The 17,408-nt window shown below is 37.3% G+C and overlaps 1 protein-coding gene across 4 annotated transcripts in view; it reads right to left on the bottom strand.

Moving 5' to 3' along the window:
- CC2D2A (coiled-coil and C2 domain containing 2A) overlaps positions 1-17,408 on the bottom strand; it is a 124,806-nt gene that overhangs the window by 42,341 nt on the left and 65,057 nt on the right. For all 4 annotated transcript variants that reach the window (XM_031941381.1, XM_031941383.1, XM_031941382.1 and 1 more), the window contains 4 exons: positions 15,187-15,364; positions 4,482-4,638; positions 3,109-3,256; positions 47-176 (listed from right to left, as the gene is read on the bottom strand). In XM_031941381.1, coding sequence (XP_031797241.1) covers positions 47-176; positions 3,109-3,256; positions 4,482-4,638; positions 15,187-15,364 — 613 coding nt within the window. The remainder of the gene's footprint in view (positions 1-46; positions 177-3,108; positions 3,257-4,481; positions 4,639-15,186; positions 15,365-17,408) is intronic.

Here is a 17,408-nt window from a genome sequence, read left to right as displayed (position 1 = left end):
ACTTTCAGACACACAATTCACTCTATGGGACTGGGAGGCTCCTCACCGTTATTAGCTGCATCAGCGAGGCATTATTTGGGTCATTCGGGTCCAGCTTGGATTCCGCTGCCCACTTTGCCAACTTCTTCATGTCCGTTAAGCTCGATGCACCAATGGATGCGATGGCGTCAACTTTCCTTAAAGCATTGAAAGGATAAAGTAAGCCCCAGATCTTTCAGACTTAAAAGTAGAGTTCTTAATCAGGGTAAGGAGAATCTACCCATTGATTTTCATTATAGTTCTATGCTCCACTCTTCCCCCCAGGCCGTGCAGCACTCTGTATTTTTCTCACTCAATAACAACCATGTTTGTGGCATCCAAGAAAATGAGAAGAATTATTTTTTTTTAATAATTACAACTTTTTATTGCCAGAACCCATGCCGGGGTAATTTTTCACAACATTATCCCTTGTACTCACTTTCTGTTCCAATGTTTCCCCTCCCTCCCTGCACCCCTCCCCCAGATGGCAAGCAGTCCTATACATGTTAAATATGTTGCAGTATATCCTAGACACAATATATGTGTGCAGAACCAAACAGTTCTCTTGTTGCTCAGGGAGAATCGGATTCATAAGGTAAAAAATAATCTGGGAAGAAGAACAAAAGTGCAAACAGTTTACACTCATTTCCCAGTGTTCTTTCTTTGGGTGTAGCTGTTTCTGTCCATCATTAATCAACTGTAACTGAGTTAGATCTTATGAGAAGAATTACTGCTAACATGAGTGGGAAACCCCTCACTAGATCCATGCTGAGTACTAGGAACCAGTTAGAAAAACGGGCTTCGATTGCTCTCGGGGGGACCAGGCCAATCAAAGCGATCACTGACTTCAGGTTACAGAGGCCCCAGGAAGCCCTAAATCCTCCTCAGCTGATAACCTCCGCACAAGGTGCCGAGCACAGAGTCTAGGGAAAAGACAGCTATGGACCAGCATCCCCTCTGGACCAAAGGGAACCAAGGCACATCCAAGTAAGTCAGTGGATTACAGCCCTTGGCCTTGGGGTTTCTGAGGTCCTCCGGTCCAACTTGTATTTTATAGTGAGGAAAGCTGGAGAGGAAGGGACTTTCTCAGTATGTTCAGATAGGTTGGGTTGGGTTTATATGTGGTTCCCATCATATGAGCCTGGACAGACTCAGGACAGAGTGGAGGCGAGGACGGCCACTTATGATATGGTCCTCGGGCACAACTGAACAATGGTGACTTTTAGTTCCAGGTCAGAAAGGCCTGAGGTCAAAGTGAGCCTCAGAAATGTGACCCTGGGCAAATAACTTAACTCTCTCTGCCTCAGTTTCCTTAACTATAAAATGAGAAAAATAACAGCACTTAACATTGCAGGGTTGTTGTGAGGTTCAAATGTGATGCTCTTTGGAAAGTGCTTAGCACCGTGCTATGCGTAGCAGGTGTTTAATAAATGCTCATTCCCTCCCCCCTGCCAGTTTCAGTGTTCTGCTCTCAGGTCTTCATTTCTGGGGGTCTTTTCTCTCCTCCGTGGTTCTATAGAAGGGTTTAATTAACATGGAAGCTCTCATACACTCAGTCTAAGACTTCAACAGGAATAAAATCAAAGACATATTGGGGTAGAGAAGCTTCAGATTATTATTATTTTTATTCACTAAAGTCTGTAAAATAGCTGTTTTAACATGGTATTAGAGTGAAAGAAAGGAAAAAAATCACTACTATTCTTAGGACCAGAGATGGAAGGGATGGTGTCAGGGGCTCTTAGTTTGGGCTGTTAAACTTAAATATTTTTCTCATTGTATTTCATTATAACTGATTATCTATAAGCTTATGCAATTTATTTCATACTCTTGAAAACATTATCCTGAGAAAGGGCTATAGACTTCACCAGATCGCCAAAGGGGTCCATGACATAAAAAAAGGTTAAAAACCCATGGATGGGAGGGAGTACATCATTTGCTGTATGTGTTTTACATATGGGGAAACTGAGGCAGAGGAGTTAAGTGACCAATTGAGATAATGGCTCAGAAAAGGCCAGAATGTAGGTCTCTTTGTTCCCCATTCAGGGCTTTTTACACGGTTTTGTTGCCTCTGTTGGCAATATTTGGAAGAAAGAGATGATGGGGATAATAGAGGAAACTTACTTTGCCTAGTGGTTCTGCAAAGCAGTATTTCTGCAATTTCTTTTCATTGCTAAGAGTGAATCCCAAAGGGTCTGCACTAAGAGAACATGTGAACACTGGCTACATGCAGGTTGTCCAGTCATTTTCTTTAGTCCTGTCCAATTCTTTGTGATCCCATTTGGGGTTTTCTTGGCAGAGAGCAGTCGGCCATTTCCTTCTCTTGCTTATATTACAGATGCTTATGTTACACTGAGGCAAAATGGGTGAAATGACTTGCTCAGGTCACACAACGAGTGAGTGTCTGAGACCCTACTTGAACCCAGGAAGATGAGTCTCTCTCTCTCTCTTTCTCTCTCTCTGTTTCTTGGTCTCTGTCTGTCTCTGTCTGTCTGTCTCTATCTCTGTCTCTCTAATATATGCAAGATAATTTGTCAGGGCACAAGGCACTAGAACCTGGGGTGGAAGAACTTTGTGGGAGAGCTGAGCTTTGAAGATCTCTAGGAATTCTAAGCAGATCTGAGGAGGGGATGACTTCTGAGCCCGAAGAAGGGCCTGTCCAAGGCCCACAGAAAAGAGCGGTGCTGTCACATGTGGAGAACAGCAAGAAAATAATGCACTGTCATAGGTGTAATGGCCAGAGTTCAGAGGCCACTGTTGGCTGGTGAGGTGATGCTGGACAGTGAAAAGGGAGTGAAATTTGCCTTTGGAGCATCTGGGTTGGAATCCTCAGAATTCTGAGGCTCAATACCCTCATCTCAGAAATGGGGATTAAAATCCTGACATTGCCTATCAATAGATATATCAGTAGTTATTCCCTGTCTCGCAGAGTCATTGTAAGGGAACCCAGCTCAGGAGCTATTGCCAGTTAAGAGTCCCCTAACGGAGACATCGCCTCCTCTCACGTGCAGCAGGCAAGAATCTCGCCTGTCGCTGTTTCGTTAGAGTAGAGAACCTCCCCGACTAGCCACGATTCCCACCGAGCCAGCTTACCTTCGAATGCCGAGGCTGCGCTGCGATGCTGGGGGGATCAGCGGGACCCCGTTCTCTCCAACTGCCCAGGCCACGCTGTTGGACACTCTGCCAGAGGTCATCAAAATCATCTTGTTGCTGCCATCAGCTTCGAAGGAGAAGGGCTCACCTGGGAGAAGCACATCCGGCCTGAGAGATCCCCGTGAGCAACGGCTACACTTTTCTGGTGGGAGCCAATTGTGGGAGGAGGGGTGCAAAGAGCCTTTCTGGAGAAAGGCTAGTTACCCGCAGGGAGGTCATATGAGTGTCCAGCTGCAGTCTGTGATAGAGAGAACGCTTCACCCTTCCTCCTCCTCCCACCACACTCTTGAGTGTGTGCGTGTGTGTGTGTGTAATCTCCCAAAACTCCCAGATGAAAAAAGAAACCCCCATACCTCACGGTGTATCTGTAGAGTTCAGCAAAACCCATGACCAAACCAATCATGTCTGAAAATGTCCACATCTTTTTGCATTTTTAGTTCATTTTCCATAATTTGTAATTTTACAATGAGAATAAGGAAAAATGTCATTAAGCCTGCATCCTATTAAACAGAAATTTCTGATAAAATGGAAATACGACTGGGTTGTAGTCTGAAAGTTTGTGAAACATTCAGCTTCTTCATAATATTTCATAATTATACCACTCAATAATATTTGGGGACTGAATCTATTATATCCTTGGTCCCGAGGACTCCTGGATGAGGAAATTCCCTTTACCAATGCAGATTGGCGGCTGCTCTGCAACTTCTGATTTTACACAATTGCCTGGGGACTGAGAGGTTAAGAGACTTGCCCAGGGTTACATAGCCACTATTTGTCAGAATCAGGATTTATACTGAGCTGATTGAATATGCCACTTTTTAAGCGGGGCTTTTAAATCTGAGACTGAAATTTTTTCTCAAAATATTAAAAATATTTTAAGAGATTATATTAAGACATTTAATATATTAATGTATTGATTTTTATGAACGATAATTAATGAGATTCTTTGAAAGCCTATATATTCTGATTAATAATTTTTAAACTATTATTCTCAGAAGGGATCCAAAGCTTTCTCCAATCTGCCATTTTCTTTTTCCTTCCACTCTTCATGAAGTACAAAATGGAAAGATGCAGTCATTATTGTTTGTCTAAAAAGAAGTAATTTCTATAGGGCCAATGATATTTTAGAGAATAGTATGTAAAGCACATGTTTTAAAATTTTTCATGTAAAACATCTCATTGCACAGATTTCAACATTTCAAAAATCTCGAATGTCGATTTTATAGTAATAGAAGCAAAGGAAATATACCAAACTATGTGGCCAAATGCTAAAATCAAAGCAAGAAATAGTAAGGATGAGGAACTCTCCGTACCACTTCCGACTCCCTCGTGGTCCAGGGCCACATGCTGATTGCTGCTAAATTCAACTTCTTCAATAGAGGCCTTGCCGGTGAATACCGTTGTCTCAGGGATGGGTAAAAAGACCTCTGCTAACAAGTTAGTGCTGCCATAACCAGCGGTTTCGTAGACCTGGAGTCAGGGAAGAAAAAAATCTTAAAGAAAGGCGATAATAACAATACAGAGACAATAATGTACGCATGACGATGGCGCTAAATCTTCTCCCTAAGGATTCCTACTGGCTTTAAGTTCTTTTTCGGTAGTTACATGTGCTCTTTTTCATTTGTTTCCTCTTCCAGTAACATTTTCAAAGCAGCCTCTTGCTTAGGGACACAGTTTGAGATGGTGGGACACAGCACCTGCTTCAGGTGAGGATTGAAGCCAAGACCTTGGGTTTGGATGGCAATGTTTTAACTAACGGAACTCATAAACCATCAACAAATAAAGAAGGTACAATTACGGAGAATATTCCTTAGGTAACTATGAAAATTCAAATGAGACTGGGTAATATAAAAAAGAAAAAGAGACATTAAATCTATATACTCAGCATACAAAACAATTGTCTAATGATTATTTTGTAAAGCCGTCAGATAAGAAATCTTGAGCAAGATAAGTTATATTTGAATTTTAAAAAAATACAGCAACATCTAGTTAAAATGCCAGACACTTCAGCAGTAGAAAAGCTGAATTGTACCCAGGTCAATCATGGTTTCAGATGATGAATGATGGACGTACACTATTTCCCTTTTGACAGAGAGGCGATGGATTGAAAAGGCAGAGTAAGATGTTTTTAGATATGGACCATATGGAAATTTGTTTTGCTTGATTATGCTTGTTTTTTAATAACATAATCCCAATATGTATTTTTTTCCCTTCCCTCTCCCCCCTCATATGGGGAGAGGAAGAAAAGAGAAAAAAAGGAATGCTTAATAATTTGAATTTTTTTTATAAAAACAAGTAAAATTCTGAGTCTATGGTGTGAAATATATCCCACTGAGTGAATGATCTGGCAGGTTGGTCTAACATGAATTTCATTGTATCAGTGTGTTACCCTCTATGTTTTTTCATTTGTAGAATATGTGTTCTAGGTCAAAAAATAGTGCTTCCAACACAACTGTGCTGGTGGAATATGCTCTTTCTTTTGTTTCATTTATTCATTCATTCATTCTTTGGCCATGGGAAACAGGAGAATTAATGAATGGATCCAGAAATTCAATTGAAAAATTTATTAAGGCTTTCTCTTTTAACTGTAGCTCATAAAAAGCCAATTAATTTAAATTAAAAATTTCCTGGGGGAAAGGCAAATGATTGAAATGCCATAAAATCTAAATAGCATAAAGTAAAGGGATGTGGCAACAACTGCATTCCACCCATAAAAGGTGTGGCAGTGGTGACTGCACAAAGATGCTGTCGAGTCTTCAGAGTGGATCCGTTAAGCAGACCCGATCACATTCCCAGCGCTCCTCTGGGAATCCTTTGCTTCTCAGAGACCTCTCCCCATATTTGTGGAAATACATTAAGGCCACTTAGTATCTGCCTGCAGAAATGAACGGAGGAAATGTCCTTCTAGGTTCCAAATAGGAAATCAGTCCCGGGACCCTGGCTGTTGGAGCTCCTGTGTGGTGGCCATATTTGTTCAGAGAGAAGCCTATGGGGGCGGCTGAATATGAATAATTACTTTTAGCTTTTCTCAGTCATTCTTTAATCTTCATAAGTACCTTAAGAGGTACAAGGGGAAGTGTTACTATCCCCATAAGAAGAAAAAAGTGAGACACTGGGAGCCATAACTTAACTCAGCAAGATGTAGATATTTTAGGGTTTTTTAGATATTTTCCACAATGACCATTGGAATGAGATATGTTTTTAAAATTTTACCGTATTCCTAAGTAAGACTTTTATTATGTTTCAGAGTCATAATATTTTCTATGAAAGCTGTCTCTGTTATAATATGAATGAGGAAATATCTTTTAATTTACACTCAAATTTTCAGCAAGGTAGATCTAAAGTCAGAATAGCAATTATCCAAAGCTTAGAAATTAAAACTATGAGGTCATAGTCTATTTTCTTTTTGATGTTTAGAAGATAAAAATGCTTTTTTTTATTCAGTACTTGGGTATCAGCAGCATTTGTATTATTCAGAGAAGCTAATCATTGGAATTTGAGGGAAATAAAATAAAATTCATCATGTGATTCTGGGGTAATTATTTATTCATACTATGCTTCTTTCCCCAATTAAAAGTACTCCAGAATTTTACTTCTCTAGAGTTCCTAATTTTTCTTATAAAACTTATTGAACTAATATATCTCATTTGAGGAAAATCCTATCCCTGTACAATAATTTACAAACTATATGCATTTCCAACTTTTGTCTTAGTAGCCTTATTATTCAAGAAACATTTGAGGCTTAAGAAATAATTCATAATTTTCTATAAAGTCCCACAAGTCAAGCTTTCTGAAAACAGAAGATGAAACTTCATTTGGGCAGTTGTTTCCTTTACCCTACCTACATGTAGATAATTTCATAGCTTATTGCTTCTCTACAAATTCAATTTGCCCTTTCTTTCCATTTCTACAGTCAATGTTTTAGTCCAAGCCCTTGTCACAAAATTCTTGGATTACTATACCAGCCTCTCAACTGATTCTTCTTTCTTCAGTTTTCTTCAATTCATTCCATACCAAGCTTCCAGGAAAATCTTCCCCAGATATTTTCTGTCTTAAAACTTCCTGGCTCCAATATGGCTCCATATTCACAATGCCCTCTCCACATTCAGATGTCTCAACAACCCAAATTACTGACAGCTCATTTGCTTAGTATAGCCAAGTCAAGAGTGAAAAATAGCTCTTAGGCTAATCTCCTCAAATGCTTATCTCACATAAAGCCTGTCTTATTGGGATATGGGTTCTTTCCAAAGCAAACAATAATTGAGTCATCTAAGAGAGAATTAGATGACATATCTATCCAACTAATTATAGATTTTCCTCCTCTACTCAACCCATGGATGAGCCAAAGAAATCCAAAGGGACCTAGGGGAGAGAAATTAAAACGATAAAATCATAGAAATTGCCAACTAGGTTAAAATGGAAGTTTCCATTTCTCTTTCCCTATGACAGGAGTATAAAAACTGATCATGCTTTATTCTTAAGGAGAGTTTATGTCCCTAAAGAATGGGGGAGATGCACAAAAGTTTATATTAGATGCTCATTCTTGAGAGCCATAAAGATGCAGATGGTGTCAAAGTCATAAATGTGGGTGGCAAGTTAAGAAACAGAGGTAATCGTCATGAGGCATTTTGATTTCTAGTCCAAATTTCAGTTGTGCAACAACCAAAGGACGCACGAGGGAAATAAGAATCCAAGAATTACTACTCGAGCCTGCTGTGGAAGCCCAACCTTGCCCCACTTCCCTGGGTCTCTACAATGGCTCTACCACTATCCTGGACTTAGAACCATGTTATGATATTTGCTACATACCTACATTTGCTTTCTCCATATCTAAACTCTCACCCAGTCCTTTCAGTTTTCCTTGTCATGTCTCCCAGATCTCCTTGGGTTTTTCATGTCTAATGCTACCATCTTAATAGACAACCTTATATCTTGATAACTCATAGTTCACCTGCCTTATTTTTCTGCTCCTAATTATTCCCTTTTTTATCTTATTCTGCATTGTGGATTTCTAAACTTTGTAAGAAGATGGGGGAAACAAATTTAATTCAGCAAGCACTCACAGCTACCAGTTAGATACCACTTCCTGGTACAGCCCTTTATCCCCTCCCTCATGCCTAGATGACTGCACTATTCATACTGTGCTCGTACTTTGCCTGTTACCTTACACTGACTTCTGATCCATGACCAGTGGCTGTTGATGCTTGTTGAAATCAATCTTTCTCCCAACTGGACCATAAATTACTTACAAAATTTGGAGATTAAGAATGAGACATCCTTTTTTTTTTTTACAAAAAAAATTACATTTTTGCACATGTGGCTCCTTTTCCCTCTTTAGGATCTCTTTGGGATCTAAGCCCAGCAGAAACACTGCTGGAGCAAAGAGTATGTACCTTTTGTTAGCTTTTTGGGCATAGTTCCAAATTGCTCTTCAGAATTCTTGGATCCGTTCACAACTTCACCAACAATGTATCAGTATCCTAGTTTTGCACATCCCCTCCAACATTGGTCATTATCTTCTCCTGCATTTTAGTAAATCTGAGAGGCATGTAATGGTAATCTCAGAATTGTCTTAATTTGCATTTCTCTGATCAGTAGTGATTTAGATAATTTTTTCATATGACTACAAATGGCTTTAATTTCTTCATCTGAAAATTGTTCACATCCTTTGACCATTTATCAATTGGAGAATGGCTTGTATTTGTATAAATTCTAGTCAATTCTCTATATATTTTAGAAATTAGGCCTTTATCAGAACTCTAAGATGCAAAGTTTTTTCCCCAGTTTTCTGCTTCCCTTCTAATCTTGGCTGCATTGGTTTTATTTGTACAAAATTTTTAAAATTTAAACAAAATTATCCATTTTACATTTCATAATGTACTCTAAGTTCTTCTTTGCCCATAAATTCCTTCCTTTTCCATAGATCTGAGAGATAAAACTATCCTTTGTTCTCCTAATTTGTTTATAGTATCACTCTTTATCTTTATCTTTAAGGTCTAAATCATGAACCCAGTTAAACCTTATCTTGGTATAGGGTGTTTGGTATTGTCCAATGCTTAGTCTCTGCTACACCATTTTCCAAATTTTCCAGCTATTTTTGTCCAATAATGAGTTCTTATTCCAGAATCTGGAGTCTTGGTTTTCTCAAACACTAGATTACTATAGTTATTGACTATTTTGTCCTGTGAACCTAACCTAATCTAACTAGTCTATTTCTTAGCCAATACCAAATGATTTTGATGACCGCTGCTTTATAACATAGTTTTAGGTCTGGTACAGCTGGGCCACCTTCATTTTGTTCTTCCAGATGAACTTTTGTTATTATTTCTTCTAGTTCTGTAAAGTAATTTCTTGGCAGTTTGACTGATATGACACTGACGACTAATTTAGGTGGAATTGTCATTTTTATTGTATTAGTTCAGCTTACCTTTGAGCACTTGATAGTTTTCCAGTTGTTTAGATCTGACTTGATTTGTGTGGAAAGTGTTTTATAATTGTGCTATATAGATCCTGATTTTATCTTGGCAGGTAGAATCCCAAATATTTTCTATTGCCTACAGTTATTTGAAATGGAATTTCTCTTTGTATCTCTTGCTGTTGGACTCTGTTGGTAACATATAGAAATGTTGATGATTTATTTATGTGGATTTATTTTGTATTCTGCAACTTTCTTGGGGTTGTTGTTTCTAGTAGTTTTTTAGTTGATTCTCTAAGATTCTCTAAATATACCATCATATCTTTTGCAAAGAGTGATAATTTGTTTTCCTCATTATCTACTCTAATTCCTTTAATTTCTTTTTCTTCTCTTATTGCTAAAGCTAACATGTCCAAGGGTATTCTTCCCCCCCACCTTTTCCTTTCAGTGGGTGCTAGTTAGGTGGATAAGAAAATAAATGAATGTTAAATGAAAAAAATTAAATTAAAAAGTTTAGAGAGGAAATAATGTGCTTTTCTTGTATCTTCTCCTTATACAATGCTGTTTGAGCATTTGACTAATTAAACATTTTAAATGAAATAATAGTTGATTAATCAGTTGAGCTTGGATTTAAAAACTATAATTTGGTCAAAATGTATTAGATATTAAGGTTAAGATTTGATAGCCGTGACCTTACTCCCATGTACTTCAGAGGGTACCATCAATTTTTCTCCTAAAACTTCCAGCAATTCCTAAACTATTTTCTAATTCCAAGCTAGCAATTGCATGGACCTTTTCCAAAGAATATATTATTTTCCTGATGTAGATAAATATTCCCTGAGAACTGAAAAGCAATATCCCCCCCAAATTAATTTCATCTGTAACTTCAATCATTACAAATTATGCCATGAATGCATCACACTCCAGGATCAGTTATTAAATCCCCATGGAAAGCTTTAGTATGTAGCCAAGTTTAAAACTTTAATTAATTTTTATTTTCTAAAAAGATGCTCCATAGTTTACTTGCATTTGGACCAGCTGTCCTAAGCTGTGTATGACTGGATATGGGAAATACTACAATTTTATCTTTTCATTTAAATTATTATTTCATAGTGCTTTAAAGACTTAGTTTTTTTAAAAAGTTATAAAAAATAAAATAAACATTCTAATTGTGACACAGCTTGCTGATAAATTCAATATTATGAAGCATGGAGCCTTTCATGTGCAAAAATATGTGAAATACAATGATCATATGCTGATAATTAAGACAAGATTATAAATTTAGACATGAAGGGGACTTCAGAGATCAGTGAGAACAATCCCCTTTCTTTGTAGAGGAAAAATCTTGGAGCTAGAAGGATGAGAATCTGCTTTAGTTCACTAAGGCAATGAGAAGCAGAGTCAGGATTTAAATCTACCACTGCACTTAACTGTCGTTTTCCTCCCTTTGCTTTTACGTTCTCAAATCTTTTCTTAAACCTCAGTTTTTACAAAAGTGCCTGTCACCTTCTATTGCTTCATAGTTCTTACATATTTATATCCACCCTGTACCCCTTCTATTAGATTATAAGCTCTCAGAGCAGTTGCCACATCTAAATTGTTTGCATATCTTACCTAGTACTTTGACATTATGTATACCAGATATTAACAAATTCAACAAAGTCAGCACAGCAAACTGGACTCTAAGAAAAGTCCATCCATTTCCATAAATGAGTAGATACAAAATTCCTCATCAAGTCTATGATCTAGGAAAGGAGGAGCGATGGGATTCATAAATACCCGAGAAGTCTATTAGAGGCTTACCCAACACTGCTCTGGGAGCTGGCAGGGTGGGTCAGAGAAAAGTTGGTTCAAACGAATGAGCAAACTACGGGATGACATTTTCAATATGAGCAAGAAATAACTAAAAATAGCAGGTAATCCAGCATTTCATTAAGAATGAACAGGAAAATGGTTGGATAGAGAGAAGGAAGGGGAAGGACTTTGTTTTCTTTCTCAGCTCTTTTTGCTTTTTCACTGTGGGACTGGTTTCCATCCTAAAGGCTGCAACCCTTACTACCTGTTATTGCCTTACTTCCATATCTTTGCTGTCCTTCCCTCTCTTCATATCTGGTCATATCCCTTTCTATCTGGTCTTCACAGGCTATCCTTGGTCTTCCTCTGGTCATCTTTCCCTCTGCAGGGGAGGAATGGGAGGAAACATTAAAGATTATTTGCAAATATACTTTTATAGCCTTGTAGTATCAAAGTCTATACAGAGAAATATTTGTTACCAATTGTAGCCAGAATCAGAACCCTAAGACCCTAATTGGACAGAGTGTTTTGATATGTTGGGGTTCCCAAATATGCTTTAAGGACTAGTAGTAGAAAGCTTCAGATTAGGAATAAGAAAAAAAATTATATAAATGGATTTACTGGGTGTAGATTCATTCATTAAGAAGGCTTTCTTATGTAAATGTTCTTTAGTTTCTAATGAAGTGATCATCTCTTTTCAGGACTTACTTTAAAGTTTCTAGATCACTTGAAGAATAATAAGAAACATAAATTTTGTTAACCTATATTTTGAAATTTATTTTTAATAGCATAGTGTATTCAGGGATAGTTTCCTGAGGTCTCTTAATTAGAAAAGGAATTTAGAGGCAATTTAACATGTCATCTAGTCAAGCTTGAATCCCTTCTATATGATTCCAAACAAGTACAGTGACTAGGAATTGATTTACTAAAACAACTTCCTCCTATTAAGCAATTACTGGAATTGTGATATATATTTTTTATCTTAGCATTCTAAGGATCAGCCACTTTGATTGTTCTTGAGATGGGATGCTTAAAAATGGAGTTGAGACACTGGATTCAACAACATTAAGCTCTCTATTTGAGTGGCAATGAAACTGGCTGCATCTCCAAGCAAACCTACCCGTAAAACAATTTATTTTTGTGGTCTCAATCCATCCTCATCTATGTGAATGGCAGTGGGGAAATAAAAGCAATAGATTAATGTAGTCAGGGAAAAGTCAAATACTATCAATAAAGAAAAATCAGATGCTCTCTGTGCTTCTGAAACAGATCCTGCCTCAAAATGCTTTATTTTTTTTTTTTTTTTTTTTTTTATGTCTTAAAATGGTCTCTCCTTTGTCCGTTGTGTTTTAGGTTCACATTCAACTTTTTAATAGTAAAAAAATAAGTTGTGCTTTTCAAATTTTCTAAACAAGTAGGGGTGCATTGGAATTATTATTGTCTTTAAAATTTATAGGAGAATCTTAGGATTCATCCACAGTTCTAATAAATAACACTTCATCCATTCCAGTATTCCAGAAAATGCTTTGAGCCAGATGTTTCAAGCTCATGAGTTTATAGAAATAATATAATTTTAATATGCTCTGAATAAAGGTCATATTACTAAACTTTGGGATCATCCAAAATAGCTCAGGTTAATTTGTGAGGAATAGCTTTTGAATACTTCATTTAAAAACAATTCCTCTTTGGGTGAATTGTACATTAAATGCAATCTTAAAAATTGAGATGATGATAGGATTATGCAGGGCTCTGATTATTAAAGAATGTCCTTGGGTGTTGTGTAGACATTGATTAAACTGTTATAAGCACTTGGGGGAACACTATTTTAAACTAATGCTTTTAACTTTATAAATTAAAAGTTAAGAATATTTGAAGAAAGGGAAAAGGACAAAATGGGAAAAAAATTGTTTTTATATTTTTATCAAGGAATCAGTTACTCAGTTTACAATACAATTACATTACATCAGAGTTCATTATTTGTCAATGTTTGTGAAGTTTGTCTCCAATACCCTGCTCCTTTTTTCTTTTGGCTACCAAAAGAATTATTTAAAGTATTATAGCTATATGGACAGAAGGAAAGGGATTCCAGAAGCAGTAGTGGTTGGGACTAGGGACTATCTCAGTACAATAATGTTTAATTTTTAGCCTACTTTTCTCTCAAGCACAAATCAGTTAAAAATGTGGACCCATATGATAATTTATTTAGAACTGGAAAGGTCTGTAGAAACCATCCAAACCAGTCCTCTTAATTAACAACTGAGGAGTCAGATTGTCTTATTCATAGGTGAAAGAGATTACTAGAGAGTAGATGGTTTTTATTTTGGAAAAGATTTCTTTCTTTTATAAAAGGCTTTAACAGAGGATTTACAGACATCTTTTCAGGAAAATTCCTATAGGGCGCCCCTGTAATACAGACCCTTTTAGAAGGGCCCACAAATCCTCATAAAGCTGGGAAAGGCCATTTGATAATGCACCTGGGAGGGAAGGAGGATAATATCCTTTTCATCCCTCTTTGGGAATTTGGAATGGAAAAGATCTTTCTTGGCAGTTTATGAATTAAGCAATATTCTTCTACTTTAGAGGTCAAAAGGTTCTTCATGAGATTCTTGGTTCAGACTTTTCTTCCAGGAACTTTCTAGCATATTGATGGCAGGCTCAGTGAGTATTAGGGTCAGAAAACAGGAAAGGATGGGGGAAAAGTAAGGAGGAGTCCCCCATGTCCCGTGCTTTCCCTTCTCTCCTGAGTGTTCCATGTCCCCAAAGAGCCAAATCAACCTGTTAGTCATTATAATCCTCCAAAAGGAGTTAGCTACTAGGATTTGAGATCCTGCCTTCCTCCTTGTTTTTAGAATTTTTATGACAGCTAATAAGCAAGTCTCATGGCTTATGAAAGGCTCCCAAATCTGTTATCACATTCTACCTTCCCAGCAGCCCTATCAGCTAGGGAATATCTCCATTTTATGGATGAAACTGAGGCTCGAAGTGAGTTACTCAGCTACTAAATGATAGAGATGGACATGAATTCGAAGTCTTCTGACTCCAGTACCAGTGCTCTGGTCACTAAAGAAACTAGAGAGTTTTTCTTATTTTAACATGAGACTCTTGAAAGCCAGGGACTAAATCTTGGTGACATTCAGTGTCATGGAGCTCCGTGGCTGAGCATGGCTCCAGAAGGTACCTCTGAGGAGCTATTTGGGGTATTAATTCTTAAGCCCACACCCACCTAGAGGCTCGCTGGGACTTGATCCTGGAGTATCTTTACCTCAGATAAAGTAGATTCCACCACCGTTGCCACCTCGAAGCTTAAGCGACAGGATTTAGAAATCAATGTCTCTCTCAAGAGCAGTCTCATGGAATCCATGGGGCTGCTGGTTCTGGCAACAAATCCTACCCTTGCTGAGGGCACAGAAACCTAGGCATGACCTCTACCCAGTTGCTTAAAAAGGTTCTTGAGATTCTCCCCAGACTCGCAGAATCTTGCCTTTTCTTCACCCAAAGAAGCCAAGAGCCAATTTATCTTCTGGACATTACAAATGTTGGCTTTAAAAAATGCATGCTATAAAAGAAAATCTGTGTTCATTATATTTTTTTTTAGTTTATGTTCTAATTATCTTTAAGCTTATCCTTGTTCTTTTGGCTACCTAGTCTAATATTACAATTTGTATGTCTGATTTAGAAAAATCTTTGGTTAATGCCAAATATCTTGGAAATTGATGGAGTAGTTTAGAGGACCAAAATAAAAACTATAAAAAAGAAAAAGATGCATGCTAAAACGTCCCGGAATAGTCATTAAAAATTAAATTTCTTACCTGAAGAATTAAACTCTCTGGCCAATTATGTATCTGTAAATTGAAAATTTGTCCAAAATGAACTCGGAAGTCCATGCCTATTTGACGACTGACTGTCCTTGAAACTTCTTTGTTGTTGAAAAGGACTTTTAAAAATATTGATCGCTTCCTTACATCTTCTCTTCTCAAGATCTCTGCCCTGGGAAATGGAAAAAAAAATCGTGTTCTCATGAAGGCGTAGTGCAAATTTTGATAAAGAATAGGTAAAAAACATCCGCCAAATATACAGAAAAAAGGAAACCAGGCTAAGTTCTGACAGGCTGGGGATGTTTGCCGTCATCACCAACTCAATGCTCGTGCTCAGCTGAGGCTGGAATGGTCTGGTATTCTAACACAGAAAGCAAAAACTGAAAGAGCTGAAATGTTGCACTGAAAACACATAAGGCTCAATGAGCTTCGGTGTGTGCCATTGGGCTCTTTACTCCTTCAAGCGGGTCTTGTAAACCATTTCATAGATGAAGTATCGGATTGGTACAAAGCTTCTAAAATGCCTTGTCTGTGTGCCAAACACAGGGTATTCAACATACATGTAGACTCAGTAAGAGAATTTCATATTTTACTAGTACTTTTTATCCACAACTAATCTTGCATATTGTAGAATACAACAGAGTCATCTCTTATCGGGCCAGGTTTTGCCCGCTTACATATGTGAGACATTTTGGAAATTAAGTATTTTCAGACCACAAGAGACCCCTTCGTAGATCTTTCTTGCCTCCTAAAATACAATTTAATATACTTATGATGTGGAAGGTCAGTAATAAGCAATAAATCTTTAATATGTACAAGACTCTCCTAGGCTTTGTGGATACAAAGAGAAAAAGAAAAGAAAAAAATAAAAAAGTCCTGTGCTCAGGTGGCTTGCATTCTATTATAATGTCCATTAATTTCTATCTCCTTGGGTGATTTATACCTAGAACTGGAGCTCTCCTCCTAGCACTTAATGCAGTGCTTAATAAAAATTTATTGTATTAAATCACATGTTTACAACATAATCCGGGAGAGCAGAAGTATAAATTTAGGTGGTAAAAAAATCTTTCATGTAAATATAAAGGGAAAAGCAAAAATAGGCTTTAGTTTCATTATCTACAGTTGTGATGTTGTGCTGGCTCAGGGCTGTCACTGAAGCTCCAAATCAGGTTAGGGTTGCCAGAGAAGCAGTTTCAAAGTTTTTCAAGCTCTTACTCGGAGAGATCTCCACTTTAAATGTTCATTTGTATTATTTGTGCCCAACCTGCGGTGGAGCCTTTCAAACCCATAGTGGCTGGATCAGCCACAGACCCAGACTGTATCTTCACTCCAACGTAGGGATGCTATTTTGATCCTCTCTGAGAACTGACCCAGACATATTCAATTTCTGCTGCAGTTTAATGAACATATTTATGAATATTTAATTATCAAATCTTAGTGGATTCTGTTGGGTGGGAAAAAAGTAAAAGCTCACCCAAAGGACAAATGAGCAAGTCCCTCCCCAGGTATCCTGTGTTGAGCTGAAGTCCCTTAGGGAGGCAGACCTTGCTTCAGCCCTCATGTGGGTAAAGGGAAAAGATGATGACTCCTTGTGGTTTGGTTTAAGATGAATGGGACAAATCTTGATGTGGCAAAGGGAGACAGCCTGAAAGGGGAAAAGAGACTCTTCCTGTCTCTTAAAGCAAGGCTTTAACTTTGGAACCCTAGAGCCCACCTTTTTCCTAAAAAACCCAAAATGTATAATCCCATATAGTTGGTTGTAGAGTTTATTTTTATTCATTTAAAAATTTTAATTTAGAATTTATATATATATAACACATATATTATAAATTTATAATATTTATTTATTTAAAAATTATTTGTAGGTGAAAAGTGTCTGAGGCCAGAGTTTAGTTGTTTATATGTAGGATTCAAAAACAAATAATATTTAAAAAGTTATTAAAGGGAAGAAGTTCACCAGAGAACAAATTTAAAAGTAAATGAACGTTTAAAGAGAAATAAATATATAAGCCATTAGTGTGCTACTAAAAGACCAAAATGATCTCTAAGGTTCCAAAGAAATCATTTCTCCAGAGAGATAACTGATTTATCTGAATTATAAATATTTTTGATGGCAAAATTTTCTAGTCATATAAATACTCTTTGGATGCAAGACAAGTCCTCTTCCAGAATGTAAACTCTCTGAGAAAAATGGGAAAACAGAAGCAAGAGCCAGT

The sequence above is a fragment of the Sarcophilus harrisii genome, chromosome 6 (genome assembly GCF_902635505.1).
Source record: "Sarcophilus harrisii chromosome 6, mSarHar1.11, whole genome shotgun sequence".
Lineage (NCBI taxonomy): Eukaryota > Metazoa > Chordata > Mammalia > Dasyuromorphia > Dasyuridae > Sarcophilus > Sarcophilus harrisii.
The sequence above is the reverse complement of the archived record's forward strand: the minus strand, read 5'-3'. Positions and strand labels throughout refer to the sequence as shown.